Source organism: Taeniopygia guttata, chromosome 1A, assembly GCF_048771995.1.
Source record: "Taeniopygia guttata chromosome 1A, bTaeGut7.mat, whole genome shotgun sequence".
NCBI classification, from domain to species: Eukaryota; Metazoa; Chordata; class Aves; order Passeriformes; family Estrildidae; genus Taeniopygia; species Taeniopygia guttata.
In genome coordinates this window covers 1119702-1136385 of record NC_133025.1, presented here as the reverse complement: position 1 = coordinate 1136385, position 16684 = coordinate 1119702, and the positions used below count along the sequence as shown (strand labels likewise).

At 45.9% G+C, this 16684-nt stretch overlaps 1 protein-coding gene across 2 annotated transcripts in view; it reads right to left on the bottom strand.

Annotated features, from left to right (window-relative positions):
• The window catches only part of NRF1 (nuclear respiratory factor 1), a 61273-nt gene that overhangs the window by 43965 nt on the left and 624 nt on the right, over positions 1-16684 (bottom strand). Inside the window, exons 1-2 of one of the 2 annotated variants that reach the window (XM_072918232.1) lie at positions 14934-15906; positions 1789-2020 (exon numbers count right to left, since the gene is read on the bottom strand). In XM_072918232.1, coding sequence (XP_072774333.1) covers positions 1789-2011 — 223 coding nt within the window. In that variant the 5' untranslated portion in view covers positions 2012-2020; positions 14934-15906. Of the gene's footprint in view, positions 1-1788; positions 2021-14933; positions 15907-16684 lie in introns of those variants that run through there. The other variant, XM_072918229.1, reaches the window with a different exon arrangement.

Here is a 16684-nt window from a genome sequence, read left to right as displayed (position 1 = left end):
GTGGGATGGACCAGTGATGCCTTAGGGTTTAGTTTTTCTATTTTTCAGCTCCTGTACTGCTTTATTGTATAACTCTAAAACTCCTTAGCCTGTGCTCTTCTCCCATTTTATTCAGACAAAACAATTCCTCTCTAGGTCTGAAACTCAATTACACCTTACTGTCTTAGGTCCTGAGAGGTGTAAAAATTGTGGGGGGCAAACTTGGGGTAAATGACTTCATTACCTGAAGCTGTAATTGAGGATTAACCCCTGATATGTAAATGGACCAAACTTTAATTGTCTGAAAGACTCGTGACCATTGTCCATCCTGGGTGCAGCCCCTTGGAGGCTTCTGACCCCCCAAGGTCTGTCCACTGAAGGCCTTCAATAAATACCCACTTTTATTCTCTTTATTTTGTCTAACTTCTGTTTTAGGTAGCTGTTGATTTTTTTTTTTTTTTTAAGGTTGGGATTAAATCGTGACATATGGTATTTCTTGTTTGGACTTAGATGTCTTGTTAATTCTTATTTATCTTACAGTCTCACAAATTGTGACTTCTATAGTACCTTCTTCTAACAAGTTAAAAATGGAGATGTATTCCTCTCTCTAAAAGGCTTTTAAAGGATAAACTGTCTAATTAAGAAACTACATTTAAATTATTTTTACTTTTAACCCAATAACTAACTACTCATCCACAACGTGGACTTTTTAGTTAATTACACAATACTGCTTAAACTCATGAAGAAGGTAAAGAAGAAGGAGCAGAGTAGCTTCTACCTTAAAACTTTCATTTTGTTTTATATATATTACTATATCCTAAAACTTTAAACTCTAAGTTTTCTACTATGTGATATTACACACTTTTAATTAAAGTTGTGTCTTAGGTTGGAAATGTGGGTGTGTGCTCTATTTGCCATCTGTTTATGGGTGGGGCAGTTCTCTGCTGTTTTGGGGCAGTTTTTTCTTTATCTCTCCCACAGCCCATCCTCCCTCCAGGAGATCTCTTCTGTTCATGGGCCATTAATTATTAATTATCTTCTGCTCATGGCCAGTGAGTTTCCCTGCATGGCTGAGAAAATTCCATCATCCCATGGGGAGATGCTCTGCCCAGGGGAGGAGCCGAGCATTCCTACCTGGATACAATCTGACCTGGGAACAGCACAGCATTCCCAGAGGAGCAGCTTTCTTCCCACTGCATTCCCAGAGGAGCAGCTTTCTTCCCCCTGCATTCCCAGAGGAGCCCAGGCCCATCTCCCCCAGCCCTGGAGCTCCAGAGGAAAACTCCCCCCTTGTGCAGGATCCTGCTCCAGCAGAAGCACAGCTGGCACTGCAGGAGGGCTGAGCCACCATGGGGTGGGACTGCTGCCACCTCCCTGCCCCACAGGGGCTCAGGGCATTGCTGACTCTGGTTTGTACTATTGCATTTGTATTTTAATTTTCCTAGCAAAGATCTGTTATTCCTATTCCCATATCTTTGCCTGAGAGCCCCTTAATTTCAAAATTATAACAATTCAGAGGGAAGGAGTTTACATTTCCCATTTCAGGGGAGGCTCCTGCCTTCCTTAGCAGATACCTGTCTTTTCAGACAACCCAGACAACTACACACTCATAATCTCGGTTCCATCATTCAATTTTGGGAGCTTTTTGTACGACCTCAGGTCAAATGTAGCGTTCTTTTGGGAGTTAGTGTCTGTCTTTTTAGCACAGAAAATCTAAAATTCTCAGCCACCAAGGTTCCAACAGCCACTCCAAGCATCACCAGGAGGTGGTGGTGGTGGTGATGATGATGGAGCAGCCCCTGGCTTTACCTGCAGCCGCCAGGTGAGCGGTGACCTCGTCGGCAGCCGTGGAGTTGAGGATGTCGGAGTCGTCGTAGGAGGTGTCCTCGGGCGAGGAGGGCGAGTCCTCGTCGGCGCTCAGCATGCTGTGCTCCGTGTAGGTGGCCACGTGCACCTGCTGCACCTGCTGGGCCACGGCGTGGGCCTCGATGGTAGCCATGTGCTCTGCCTGGGTCACTCCGTGTTCTTCCATCAAGAGTCACTGGCAGAGGGAACAAAAAGCTGTGACACAAAGCTGTGACACAAAGCTGTGACACAAAGCTGTGAGCAGCAGGGACAGAGATCACCTCCCCCCGGGGACAGTGGATGTCTGTGGGAATCCAGAGCTTCCCTCTGGCTGTCCTGGCAGGTCTGGGACCCTGGCAGGGGTCAGGAACCCCCCTGGACAGAGCCCCCAGAGACACTGGCTGTGATCTCTGTCCATGGAAAAGAGTTTTCAATCTTACAGGATGAATTACCAGCTCTGAGTGTTTGATATCAGTAATAATTAAGTGTGGTACGGGTGCAAAAGTAAAATTTTAGGATTCTAGATTAGGGGTTCAAAGGGGACAAGATGGAGGAAATTGGGTGTGTCTTGTCCTTTTTCTCCTTCTTCATGCCCTCCATGTTTCACTGTGGTGTTGGCATTTTTCTGTTGGTTCAGGCTGGGGACACACTGTCCAACGTAGGTGACAGATATTGGCACGTTATTGTAAATCCAGCACAGGTAGTTTGTGGTATTTAATGTTTGTAACATCCCACTGAGGGGTGTTACAATTTAAAATAAATTTACAATTTATATTGTAAATCCAGCACATGTAGTTTGTGGTATTTAATGTTTGTACCATCCCACTGAGGGCAGAGCCCCACACGCTGCCCTGCAGGACAGAGCTGCGGCAGGGCAGCAGAACATGTTAGAGATAAACAGAATAAACCACCTTGAAACCAGCACAGACCAATTATGGCTCTTCTTTGGCAGTGGGGCAGAAAGACAGAGACTTTCTACAATCTTGGAATCATTAATACCTCAGATTCCAACAGATGTCTACAAGAGGGAAATAACTCTGCCAGGGCCAGGAGAGGAACTTTAGGTTCAAGGGTTTGGAAAAATCCACACTTCCAAACTGAGCACAGCACCCAGACACTGTTATCTCTGCTGGAGGCAAGGTCCCCAAGGACCCTGCAGCTCTGAGATTGTCCCTCACCCGCACGTTGAAGCGTCAAAGCTGGGACTTGGTTTGGCCACGTCAAGTTCCAGCTTTCAGGGAAGAGTTCTGAGGGTGGCACAAAGTCTCCTCTGACCTCAACAGCTCAGGACACAAACGAGGATGCCAGTACAGAATCCCAGGATCAGTGAGGATGGAAAAGACCTCTGAGATCATTGAGTCCAACCTATGCCCCCTCCCCAGACCAGAGCAAAACAAAACAAAACAAAACAAAAAAAGGTTCTGACCTTGTAAGTACAGTCATGGAATTACAGCTCCTGACTGACACAGAGGGGTGAGAGAGACACGAGAACCCAAACCATTCTGTCAAGAGGGTTATTTTGACCAAACAAAAAGGAGGTTGTGTCCAGGTGGGAGTCGGTCTCTTCTCCCAAGCCACAGGACAAGAGGAAAAGGGTTCAGGTTGTGCTGGGGAGGTTTAGATGGGATTTTAGGGAACATTTCTTCTCCAAAAGGGCTGTCAGTGGAACAGGGAAGTGCTGGAGTCCCCATCCCTGAAGGGATTTAACAGACCCTGGGGACATGGTTAGTGGTGGCATTGGCAGTGCTGGGGAAGGGTTGGAATATTCCAGCCTGAGGGACAGCAGAATTGTTACTGTGAGACTGTCACAAACCTACTGAAGCTACAGCTAAAGCCAAACCAGCTTCAGGCTTCCAATCCTCCCAAAAAAGCTGCTGGAGTCTGATGTTGCTGTTGTCCAACCCTGTTTACAACTTGGGTTGTAATATTAGAACCATCCGAAAATAGCAGGAGTTCAAGCAGTGCCAGTGAGGAAGGGACTGAGATGTTGAGGTACATTGAGACAAACTGAAAATTTCTGGTGGAGAAACAATCAGCCCTAATCTCCTTCCACAAAACTCACACTGCCATCACCACAGAAGAGTGGGTGGGAAAAAATATTTCAAGTAAATCCTTATGGACCAGCTTGACAGATTTCCCAAGACACCAAGCTTTTCCTAAAAGGGGACATTGCTGCTTCTCTTACTTTTAAAATTTTAAAAACCCATGGAAAAATGTGATCAGAATATGACTGATAGAGCACAGTGACTTTAAGGTCAGGAGACAAGATCCCAAAGCAACAGATGAAACCAGTGCAACCAAACCTTGCACTCAAAGGCAGCCTACACCTAATGCCACCAACACTGAAACCTTGGGAAGCCATTCCCATATTCAAATTATTACCAAAAAGGATTCCTGACACAAGCCAGGCTTTGTGGGCCAACACCTTGACTGGCAGGTGAAGGTGCCACCAAGCTGGCCCAGCCAAGCATCCCTGTGACACATCCAAAGGGTGGGGCTTGGATTTGAGCAGGGATCCAGGCACAGGGATGGAAGGAAAGCTGTTCCCTTTGTCCTTTAGAGATGAGCATTCACCACTGCAGAAAAGGAACGTTGATCCCTGGTTTTCTCCCAAAAGCAGAGCAGTTTCAGGAGGAGGGAAAGCCTGATGACACGGCGGTGGCTGCAAAGCCATTTCCTGGCAGCCGTGGCGTGGTCCAGAAGGTTTGGATGACAGCCAGAAGTAGTTTTAAAGCAATTTAAAGTGCTTATAAAAAATATGAGGATAAAGTCCCTCTCATCACACAGTGCAGTTGCTTCTCTGAGTGTGTCAGGGGTTCTTTTGATGTCCTGTCAGCCCTGACCAGTGGCTGTTGACACCGTGGCTGGAGGAACACCAGAAGCAGAAGGAAACAGCAGAGCTGCACCACTCAAACCACCAGAAAACAACAGGAACTGGTCATAAACCCCATAAATTCTACAGCAAATTTAAACCCACATGGATTGAAATGAAGGTTTCTGTGGTGTGATTGTAACAAGTCAACAACTCAACCCCCCACACACCATCCTCTACCATCACCATCCAGGTTAAAACTGAGTCCGAAATAAACATTCCACACCAGAAAAAAAATCACGAGGAACAGCAGCACGATGGAAAAACCCCCTTACACAGGCAGAGACTGGAATTATTTTAAACCTTTATCCCCCTGAAGTGGTTTTGCTTCAGATGCTGAGACAGACTAAACCAGGAGATGAGCATTTATCCTCTGCAGTGTTAAATCATGGTGCCGTTTTTACCAACTCAGCCCACACCTCATTAATTTGAAACCCTGCTCAGATTAGCAATAAATAAAAAGAATCGCTGGGTCTCGCTTCTTTGGTGGTTTAAATAACTTTGAAAGGAAGCAAAATGGGAATTCTATGGAGATTTTGAGAGACCTGCTTGCTCTGCCCTCTCATGAGCATGAGAGGATCCCTCCTAGGATCCAACCATGAAAGGGAATCTTGGGGAATGCAGGGGTAAAATTTTGAGTGAAATTGGGTAGATTTAGATCAGATATAAGGAAGAAATTACTCCCTGTTTTCCAGAGTAGTTGGGGCTGCCCCTGGATCCCTGGAAGTGCCCAAGGCCAGGCTGGACAGGGCTTGGAGCACCCTGGGACAGTGGGAGGTGTCCCAAAACTGGGAGGGCTTTAAGGTCTCTTCCAACCCAACCCATTCCATGATCCAGCATTCTGAAATAGGGTGGGAACAACCAATGGCATTCGAAACAGCAAATATAAGAATCTTGTGTTCAAATGGATCAATCAGCATGATGTTCTTACAAAACTTGCTTCCTTGCTAATTATCCTGATTGTCAGAATTCAGCCTTCATATTTTTATATTGAGAGTGAGTCATTCTGGGTGGAAAACCAAACGGGAGAAGTTCCCCTGCATTCTGAACCAGCATCAACATGAAAACAAATATATTTCATAACTAAAACTAAAATTTTATAACTAAAATGCAGGAATTAGCAAATCCCCCATGGCAAACAGAGAGATCAGCTCTCACAGTCTGCTGAGGGTGCACAACCTTTCCCAACCAAAGGTTTTGGGAAGAAGGAAATCCCATCCCAGAAATTAACATTATTGCATAGATGTTCCCAGCTCAAGCAGCAGCTCTGCCTTCTCTGCAAGGAGTTGGAAATTACAGGAGAGGAAAAACAGAGGACCAAGGATAACACATTCTGAAAGCTCAGAATCCTCTTTACAAGTGATCAACATCCCCAATTAGTTTAACAGACAAATTAATGAGGTCTGGGGACTGTCCCTGTTCTCACTTCAGGCTGGTCAGGTTCTGGACCTTCTCCTCTTCCCAAGGATGAGACTCAGGAGAAAATCTGCCACCCTCCAAAGGCTTTCAACCACTGAAAAGATGGAATCATGGAACAGCTCAGGTTGGAAAAACCCTCTAGGATCATCAAATCCAATTTCTATCCCCCTGCACTGCCAAGGCCACCACCAAACCCATCCCTTGGTGATGGACCCACCCAAACACACAGAGCAGGACACAGGTGGGACCTTGTGCCATGTAACACTATTGTAGATTAAGGCTTTTCACATCCTTTTCCCCAAAATCATGCCTTGTACTCAGCAAAAGCATGGAGAAAGGAAGAGGCAATCAATGATGTGGTTGCTCGGTCAGCTCAGGGGACATCAGATGCTCCTGGGGTTTTTAATTTATTTTGGTTTAATTTACTTTGGTTTTTTTTTTAATTAAGTAATTTAAAGGGCTTATTTGAGAGGGTCAGTCCTACACTCTCAGGAATAATCTCTCCGGTTTGTTTCCTGGTTTCTTTCAAAGGAATGAAAACATTCCTGGTTTTCCTTTCCCAAATAATTTTCTGTTTGAGCTCTGCACCACACAGTCAGCACCAATTCCTTACTGACAACCCTGCTCCACACAGGAACTCAGCATGGAGCACTTTGTCTGGCACTACACAGGAATCTTGAAAAAGAAAGAGAAAATCTGCCTCATTATTCAAGCTGATCCCACTCCTGCTTTCACTTTGGAGAAATCCTGCTCCAGGTGTTTTCCAGAACACCTGCAACACCTCCTGCCTTTCTTCTGCTCTTCTGTGAAGCTGGCAAGCTTCTGGAGCACAAAGGATTCAAATCTCTGCCATAAATAAGTTGTTTTCTCTGCATTAAACAACATCTCAGTGGCACTTTTGTTCTGGGAAGGGCTGCAAAGCTCCTGTGATCCATCCTAGTTCTCCGTGGTGTTCACCCTTCCCATGCACCTCTGCAGGAAATCACCCCTAAATCAGGTTTTGGCCACTCTTTGCTGTTCCCTTTGCTGGGAGGGAGCTGTGGTGATTCCTCACTACCTGCTGCTTCATCTCCATGAGCCACAGAGCAAGGCTGGAGCATCTTCCAGCTTCCCAAGATGCTGCTGGTGGCACCCAGGACTTCCCACCTGCTCCTGCTGAGCTGCTTCCTCACTCCCAAAAAGGTAAGGAAGACTCCACTTCCATTTATTTCAAGATCTACCAACTGTTTGTGGCTGCAGCTCCTCCTCCTCCTCACCACAGCACCATCAGCACCGCTGGCAGCTCGTGATGGGGAGGGATCAAAAGTACCTTTGATGATCTGATGTGAAGGAGATTTTTCAACTGGGTCACACTTGGTGGATTCAATCAGATTAAAAAGCATTTCCTCTGCACTTAGTGCTCAGGAATGTGTTATTTAAAAAGCTGTTCCAAACTTCTGGCTGCGTGTCTCGATAAACTCCAATTTCCCTGCAGAGGCAGCCTGGGATAATTAGTAAGTGAAAACTCATCGTAGCAAGAAATCAATCACTGGCCACTTACTAATAAAATCAAATCCTGTTTGAGTAGAATTATCCCTTTGAAATTGTCCAGTCCTGCTTTTCCTGTCCTGGCACAAGACCCTCTGCGCAGTTTTTCAGGAGAGCAGGTACATCCTGGTACACCTGGTAAATATTCATTAATTCCAATTTAGGGTGAATTTGACACCACTCCTATATAAAACTGTGCCTAGAAGGGAATCACCCTTGTGGGTTTAATAAGCAAACACCACTATTCACCAGGATAAGCTTGATTAATAGCTCACTTATTTCCACAACTCATTGAAAATGAACTTTTAAGTATCAAAATCCCATTTTCCAGGGAAAGGAAAGAAACCAAAAAAACGCTCCCTTGCTCACGGGGAGAATTTTGAGGCCTACACCTCAACCTGATAAAAATCAGCTTTTTTTTCCTCCAGTGAAGCACCTGCCCCTCTGGAAGATGCTGAAGGTTTTGGATGGGAAAGACTTTCCAGGGCTGGAGACACTGACTCCTGTCAGCAGCACAGCTGATACCAGGCACAAAGAGAGATAAGACACTCCAGTTTATTCCCCTCCTATCAAGATTGAAGTGAACATCTTATTTACGTGGTTGACACAGATACGGTGACTCAAGCAACAACAGGAACCAGCTCTCGTTCCACAGCGTCCTCCTGTGGCATAACATTAGTAAAATGATCCTTTTAATTAGCATGGGGAACAACAACAACAACAAAAAAAATCCCTGTGCAAACAAAACCAAAATTCCATCTATTGACGCCTCTCTTTGTAACATCAAAGAGCAGAGAAATCCCCCTGCAGGAAAAACTTCCTCTGGAAAAGAAACAAATAGGATTTCACGGGTATTTATGAGGATAATAGCTCCTACTTGCTGCCCAGAGCTGCCCCTGGGTGATGTGATAGGACACATCACCACAAGGAGACTTGCAATGGGTCCTTTTTGCAGCTAAATTTCATATATTTAGCACCAAACACCACCAGGAAGCCACACAAGGATGAGGTGGGTTCCTCTTGAAGACTCTTCTCAAGCTTTGGCACCAAGAAATAATATCCCAGTGGAACCAGCCCTCCCCAGGAAAGAAAAGGACACATTTTGCACTCAGAAACCCACGGGAAGGGCACCAGCACATCCCAGCCTGTGGCAGTGTAACCCAAAACTGGAAGTGAAAAATGAGATGGAATTCTCATTTAGCATTCCCGTGCCTGCCCCAGGCTCTGCAGGTTTCACAGGAAGAATTTGGGGGGGCTCCTCCTCACCAGTATCCACCAGTAGCACCTTTTTCCCTAAAATATTTTTCCAGGATGTGTGGTCTGCCACAAATTTAGGAACCAGAACATGATAAATGCCGTTCTCTGGGGTAATACTTTGCCACCTTACCCCTTGCATTTTATCCAAAGCCACACAGAAATCTCAATTTTAACCTATTTTCCTCAGACCTGCAGAACACCGGAGTCGTTCTAACAGCGTGAAGGGAGTTGCTCATCTTTAGTCAATTCAGCTCTTTTAATTAACAGGCAAAAGTGGTTTTTTAAGAATTCCTAACCCAAGAAGCACAGGCTGCTGTTTGGTGCTGGCTGAAGCATTCCTGGCTTGGCACAGAGGTGCAGCTCTTGGGATTACTGCTGGAAAAGACGGAGCGTGGCCCTCGCTGGCTGCTGTAAGGTGCAAATGTTCTCAGTTTTAATCCTCTTTTATGGAGAGAGAGGATTAGTGGTTCTGCTGGACTACCACAGGAAAAGAGAATGGCAGTGGGTGACACAGAAAGGTTTGAGCAGGAGGGTGGGGACAGAGATGCCACAGCCCCATCCCGATGCTCCGGGGTGGGAATGATCACCACACGTCCAGCATGGACAAGCTCTGTCCAGCCTTGGCTCCATCTGGGAATATCCCCAGTTGGAAAGGATCCACAGGATCATCAATCCAACCCTTAGCCCTGCACAGACCCCAATAATCCCAGTTTATCCCTGAGAGAGCTCCTCAAACACTCCTGGCCATGCCCATTCCTTGGGGAGCCTGGGCAGTGCCCAACACCCTTGGGAAAGAACTTTTCCCTGATATCCAGCCTGATATCCACCCTGACACAATTTAATACCATTTTTTTGGCTCCTGTCCCTGGTCACACAGAGCAGAGACCAGAGCTGCCCCTCCTGAGGAGTCTCCCCTCAGCCTCCTCTCCTCCAGGCTGGACAGACCAAGTCCCCATAGCTGCTCCTCCAGCCCCTTCCTCATCCTGAGTCCCTCCTTTGGACAATCTTATAATTCATCTTATAAAATCAAAAACTCTTTTCCATAAACAAAAATGAAAAACAATGTCTCTCAAAGCTCTATACAAAAAAGTTCCTAACCCCTTACCAAAGTCCTAAGCCTTCCAAAACAACAAAAAAACCCCACTAAATTCCCACACCTTTGTATCTTTTTTCTATTGTGGTGCCCAAAATTACAACGGATCACCTGAAGGACTCGGTCCTCACATGGCATTATCTCAAGATCAGCACATGGTAAGAACAGCCAGTACAGCCCTAACCACGTTTAATTATCAAATTTCCACCAAAATGGCAGCCTGGCCGCCCCTTCTTGAAGTTCAAGTGGTTCAAGAACGTGCCTGCTTGGCTGCCTTGCAAAATATGCACTTGAGGAGGGAAAACTCCCCAGAAAATCCACTGGGAACTAATGAACATAAGGTTTGGAGCTGCTGGAGCAAATCCACAGGAGGCCCTGGAGCTACTGCAGGGCTGGAGCCCCTCTGCTCTGGAGCCAGGCTGGGAGAGCTGGGAATGTTCTCCTGGAGAAGGGAAGGATCCAGGAGAGCTTCCAGCACATTCCAGGGCCTGAAGGGGCTCCAGGAGAGCTGCAGAGGGACTGGGGACAAGGCCTGCAGGGACAGGACACAGGGAATGGCTCCCACTGCCAGAGGGCAGCCATGGATGGGATCTTGGGAATGAGGAATTCCTGGCTGGGCTGGGATTGCCAGAGCAGCTGGAGCTGCCCCTGGATCCCTGGAATGTCCAAGGAAAGGCTGGAGCAGCCTGGGACAGTGGAATGTGGTTGGAACAAGATGAGCTTTAAAGTCCTTCCAGCCCAAACCATTCCACAATTCCATGATGAGTCCACCACCCTGAAAAGGGAAATTTTCCCTGTGCAAACAATACGTGAGAAAATCCCATGTCACAGTCACATTCTGCACCACCAAAATCTGTGTTTTCTGGAGGGGAAAAAAAAATTGCATTTCCAGCCCAACTACACCAGAGAGATTTGCCTGCCAGTCTTTCAGGTCTAAAGCACCTCCAAGCTGGGTTAAATGCTGATCCCACATTTGCCTCCCCACGCTGACGGAGCCTGTTGAACAGGCTGGGCGCTCTCCGTGTCACTGGTACCCCTCCCACACGGGCAGAGGGGACTCTGCAGCCCCACAAAGAGCATCCAGAACTGAGCCATCCTGGAATTCCAGCCCTGACCCACCCTAACTCTGTGCTTTCCCTGCAAATCCTGAGGGAATTCCAGGCTTTCACAGCTCCTGGACAACCCCACGTTCAATGCACCGAAAAAGGACCGTGGATTTTTATTTGCTGCCACATTTTGTTCTTCAGATGTCTTTCACGTCTCACCACCACCACCACCTCCATCTACACATGCTCCTGATTATCTGGGCTGAAGTATTCCAACCATTCCCAGGGAAATTCACGGTTTCCTTCTGGAGCAAGGGACCAAATTCACCAATTTACCCCTAAATCCATGGGAATGCTCATGATGCAGAATTCATAAGCCTGAAAATAACCCAATTTTCAACCCAAAACAACCACAAGAAGAGCTCTGAATCCACCAGCTCCTTCTAGGAAGGGAAGGGCACAGCACTGTTGAAATCCCTTCTCCTTCCAAAGGGAAATCAGGAGTTAAAAGGATTTTCCTGGTGCCCAAGGAAGCGGCTGCAGAAGCAGCAGGAGACTCTAAAGGCTGACACCAAGAATAAACTTCTTAATTTAAACAGAATTCCTCAGCATAAATAAAACATGGGCACTCTGGGCTGTGGTTTTGCAAGTATTTTTGACCCAGAGTATGAAGTTTTCCAAGTCATCCCTGTTTGATTCCTTTAATTAGCTGCTTATGTAATGAACAGTGGGAGGGACTCAGTTACTTCTGGATTGACTTCCTTGGTCACACTGATCACAAGCAAACGTGGTCTGTGAGTGAAAATATCCTTTCATGGGTTTTCCCTTCTGTATTTGAGGTCAGGTGAATTTTGTAGGACTGGAAAAGTTGAGTTTCCCTCCGAGCTGCTGCAGGATCTGAGCAACCCATTTATTATTTATAGGCACCACAGGCAGCACACAAACAATTCACACATCTGCCAAACAAAAATAACAACAAAAATAATGTTCTAAACCGAGGAGACTCCTGCTTCCATCCTCCAGCACAAAACCAGGCTCCACTCCCCGGCAAAAGCACCACAGTCCCTGAGAAAGGGTGGAAAACAGGAAAGGAAGGAGACACTGAAATTCCCAATCCTACCATCCACAGCATCCTAAGGGTTTTTGTACATTTTTTTTTTCCAGGAGGGGAAAAAAAAGGGAAAAAAACCAAGGTGGAATTTCATTGACATCAAAATGTCAGCGTGGATCAGAACAAGCTGAGAGCTCCACCAAACACAGCCTGCAGCTCCCTGGGTTCCATCTGACAGCACAAGGGATTCCCTCTTGGACTTCTTCTTGGATTCCTTCTCGAAGTCTGGCAAGCAACTCATCCACAACAAACCCAGAGCAGCCTCAGAGTCCTTCCCAAAAAAATGGAATGCAGCCTGAGCTCCAAAATCCTCTCACACTCTGTGAAACACAGGGACAGCTCCTGGCTGTAGCTGTGATATTCCCAAAGGATAACGAGCTCTGAGGTTTCCCAGAAATTGGACAAACCCCAGCCAACCCTCCCAGTGGGACTGTCCACCTGGCAACTGGATCAGCCCAGTCAGTTTTTTGGGAAAAAAAGCAGAAGTAGAAAGACCAGAAATGGGGAAGCCACAAATATTGAACCCCACTGCAATTGCTGCAGTGGGCACGGAAGAAAGCTGAATTTCCCCAAAGCTGGAAGGTCCTGGAAGGTGCAGGTTTAGCCTGGACAGGTGAGAGGCTCCTCCACCCCTGGCACAATTCTGGACCTTAAAACTTTTCTCTGCAGCCTGTAGGTTGGGAAGTGGTGAGGGCTCCTGGTGGGAATTTTAGTTTGAAGAGATAAAAGACACCAATGATGTTCTGAGTTCCACAGTTTGCAATATTTGGAAACCAGAGGGGTTTTTCCAGGGTTTATTTACCTGGTTTGGATTCACAGGCAGTGTGAGCTGATGAAGAGATTCATGAGGGCAGACACACAAATTTAATCACTAAAATAAGTGATAAATGGACCAAGACAGTGGGAAAGCACTAAAATGACCTAACAAAAAGCTGAATTCCAAACCCTAAGAGGATGGATTCCCTTTAAACACACACAGTAATTCCACTTCATGCAAGGGAATGACTGGAGCTGTATCAGGGGGTTTAGGCCAGATTTTGGGAAAAGGTTCTTCCCCCAGAGGGCAGTGGGGCAATCAGCAGTACAAGTAAAATCCCCACCGTGCAGCAGAAGTTATTTTAAAACCCCCCAAAAAAGTGGTTTAAAATTATTTTATTAAATGTCTTGGGCACTGGGTAACACAAAATATCTGAACTGTGTGTTTTTTTCCCACAGATCAACTTCAGAAGCAGCCTAAGGAAGATAAAAGCCCAAGGCTGATTTCACAGAACTCCCTGCACTGAAAATCACCAACACAACCCCACCACTCCTACTGACAGCACAAAATGTTCTTATGTAGTAAAGTCTGGATTAAATTTTCTTGGTAAAAGGGATTCAGGAGCACAACAGAGCTCACTGTGCCCTGCTGCCTTCCTGGAAGACAATTTTCCAGATAGAGAAAAGTAATGCATAAAAAATAGTAATTCCCAAACCCTTCAGGAGAGAGAAACTGAATGGAAATCTCCCTTCTTTGGAAAAGCAGCGGAAATATTCCCAAAGTTTGTGCATGCACAAAGCTGGACATGACCAGCCTAGAAGAGAGATAGACACCAAGAGTGGTCCCAGTGCTCCCAGTCCGGGCTCCTCCACTCTCCTGGGGTTCCTAGGTTTCCCCTATAAAGCTGAAATATTCCAAGCCTGAGCTTGCCAGAAGTTGAAAAGGTGATCCAGGCTCCTGAGAGACAGAAAAGTTCTGAAATCCCAACGTGTGAAGAACTCCTCAAGTCGAAACACCCGTGGGTTGCTGGTGGACATCAGAGCAGCTGACCAGGCATGGGGCTTCTGTCCAGGGAATTCCAGACAACTCACTGGCAGGAAAAACCCCACAGTGGCCAAATCCACAGGGTTTTGGACAATTCCAGGGATGGGATTCCACCACTTCCCTGAGCTCAGTCCCCCAAGTTTTCCGTTTTCCTGCTGGAGCAGCGCAGAGGTGCAACCTCCCATCCACACCAAGGATTCTCACTGGCAGAGCTGGGTTTTCCAGGATGGTTTAATTTAACTTCTGGAATGGGGTGTTTGTCGTCCTGGCCAAGTCACCTCTGTCAGACCACACACTTCCTAAATCCTAAAATATTCCAAGAGCTGCATAAAACCCACAGGGGATGAGGCTGAGAGCTCCCACCTTGCTGTGTTTGTGGCCTGTGCACAAGGGGTCATCACAAACCCTCCCAAAAATGATGTGAGGCTCATGGAAAACAACCAGGACGCAATGAAACCCCATCACAAACCCTCCCAAAAATGATGTGAGGCTCATGGAAAACAACCAGGACGCAATGAAACCCCATCACAAACCCTCCCAAAAATGATGTGAGGCTCGTGGAAAACAACCAGGGCGCAATTAAACCCCATAAAAACCAACTGAGACTCTCTACAAAGCACCAAACACACCAAGAAACTGCAGAGGAAGATGAGAGGGTTTAAATAAATGCTGCACGGCGACACGTGGTGGAATCATGGAATGGTTTGGAAGGGACTGTGAATCCCATCCCATTCCATCCCTGCCACTTCCCACCATCCCAGGTTACTCCAAGCCCCATCCATCCTGGCCTTGGACATTTCCAGGGATGGATGGGCAAAGTTAAAACCCTGAAAAATTCAGTGTCTACAATCAGCTTTCCACAAGTACCACCATCATCATCATCCTCTTTCATCCTCGACAGGAATAAAAACAAAAAAAATCATTGGTCCCAGTTTTACCACCAGCACGAAAATTTCAATTAAAAAGATGAACAATTCTCTCACCTATTTCCTCAATATTTGGGAATTGAAAGTTCACGGTGAGGGGATTTGGAAAGGAGTGATTGTGATGTGGGTGAAGGAGAAGAAAGGATGAGTTCACAGTGGAAATCCTCTCAGGATGTGGGAAGAGGGTCTAAAACCATGCTCAGAGACCAGGGAGGATTATTAAACAAAACCACAACAGCCAGGCCCTGCCTAAGGGATTAAAAATCCCAAATTCAGGAAATAACAGTTCAGAGAAGGAGAAAGCAAAGTTCCCAAACTTGAACAGAGAAAATATCTCCCCATGCAACAAAAATCATCTGTAGCTGCAAAAAAGCTTAGACTTGTTAACCTCAAATGTAGGAAGAGTCTTGAGCTGAATTATTTCTGTCCCTTAATTATTATTTACACTAAAAAGGGCCTGAGCACCTCAGTCACAGCCAGGCCTGTCCTGAGCCAGATGTTTTAGAGCTCTTTTTTAGGTATTTTAATACATAGCCAGTTACACCCCTTTTTTATGGCCAATTCACAGCCCTTTTTTGGGTATATTAGATGGAGGGGAGGTGAGTGATTAACACGTTTCAACTCCCAACCTCCTGTACAGAGGGAGGAAAATTATACATGTGCAAAATGTAAAGAAAAATAAAGGGATGGGGGGGAAAGGGAGTGGTAAAAGGGAAAAAAAAAATGAGAGGAAAAAAGTGGGGGCAAAGGGAGAATGAAGGGGAGCTTCATCAATGAGCTCAGAGGTCTTTTCCAGCCTAAATGGTTCTGTGATTCTGGGGCAAAAACAGAGGAGGTGAAAGGAAGGAAAAAAAAAGGGGGCATGAAGAGGAACTTCATCAAGTTGGACTCATTTATCTCTGAGGCCTTTTACAACCTAATTGATTGTGGGGGGAAAAAGGGGAGATGAAGGGGGGGAAATGGGGATGAAGGGAAAAAAATGGAGGTGTGAAGGGGGAAAAAAAGAGAGGGTGAAGGGAAAAAAAGAGGGGAAGAAAAAGGGGGTAAAGGAAAAAAAGAGAGGAAAAAAGAGGGGCTGAAGGGAAAAAAAATGAAGGTGTGAAGGGGGAATAAAAAGAGAGGGTGAAGGGAAAAAAAGAGAAAAAAGAGGGGGTGAAGGGAAAAAATGGAGGTGTGAAGGGGGAAAAAAGAGAGGGTGAAGGGGGAAAAGAGAAAAAAAACAGTGAAGGGAAAAAAGAGGAAAAAAAAGGGTGAAGGGAAAAAAGAGAAAAAAAGAGGGGGTGAAGGGAAAAAATGAAGGTGTGAAGGGGGAAAAAAAAGAGAGGGTGAAGGGAAAAGAGAAATAAAACGGTGAAGGGAAAAAAGAGGGAAAAAAAGGGTGAAGGGAAAAAAAAGAGAAAAAAAGAGGGGGTGAAGGGAAAAAAAAGAGAAAAAAAGAGGGGGTGAAGGGAAAAAATGGAGGTGTGAAGGGGGGAAAAAAGAGAGGGTGAAGGGAAAAGAGAAAAAAAACGGTGAAGGGAAAAAAGAGGAAAAAATAGGGTGAAGGGAAAAAAGAGAAAAAAAGAGGGGGTGAAGGGAAAAACATGGAGGTGTGAAGGGGGAAAAAAAGAGAGGGTGAAGGGAAAAAAGAGACGGTGAAGGGAAAAGAGAAAAAAAACGGTGAAGGGAAAAAAGAGGGAAAAAAGGGTGCAGGAAAAAAAGAGAAAAAAAACAGGGGGTGAAAGGAAAAAATGGAGGTGTGAAGGGGGAAAAAAATAGAGAGGGTGAAGGGAAAAAGGGCGGGTGAAGATTAAAAAAAATGGGAGTGA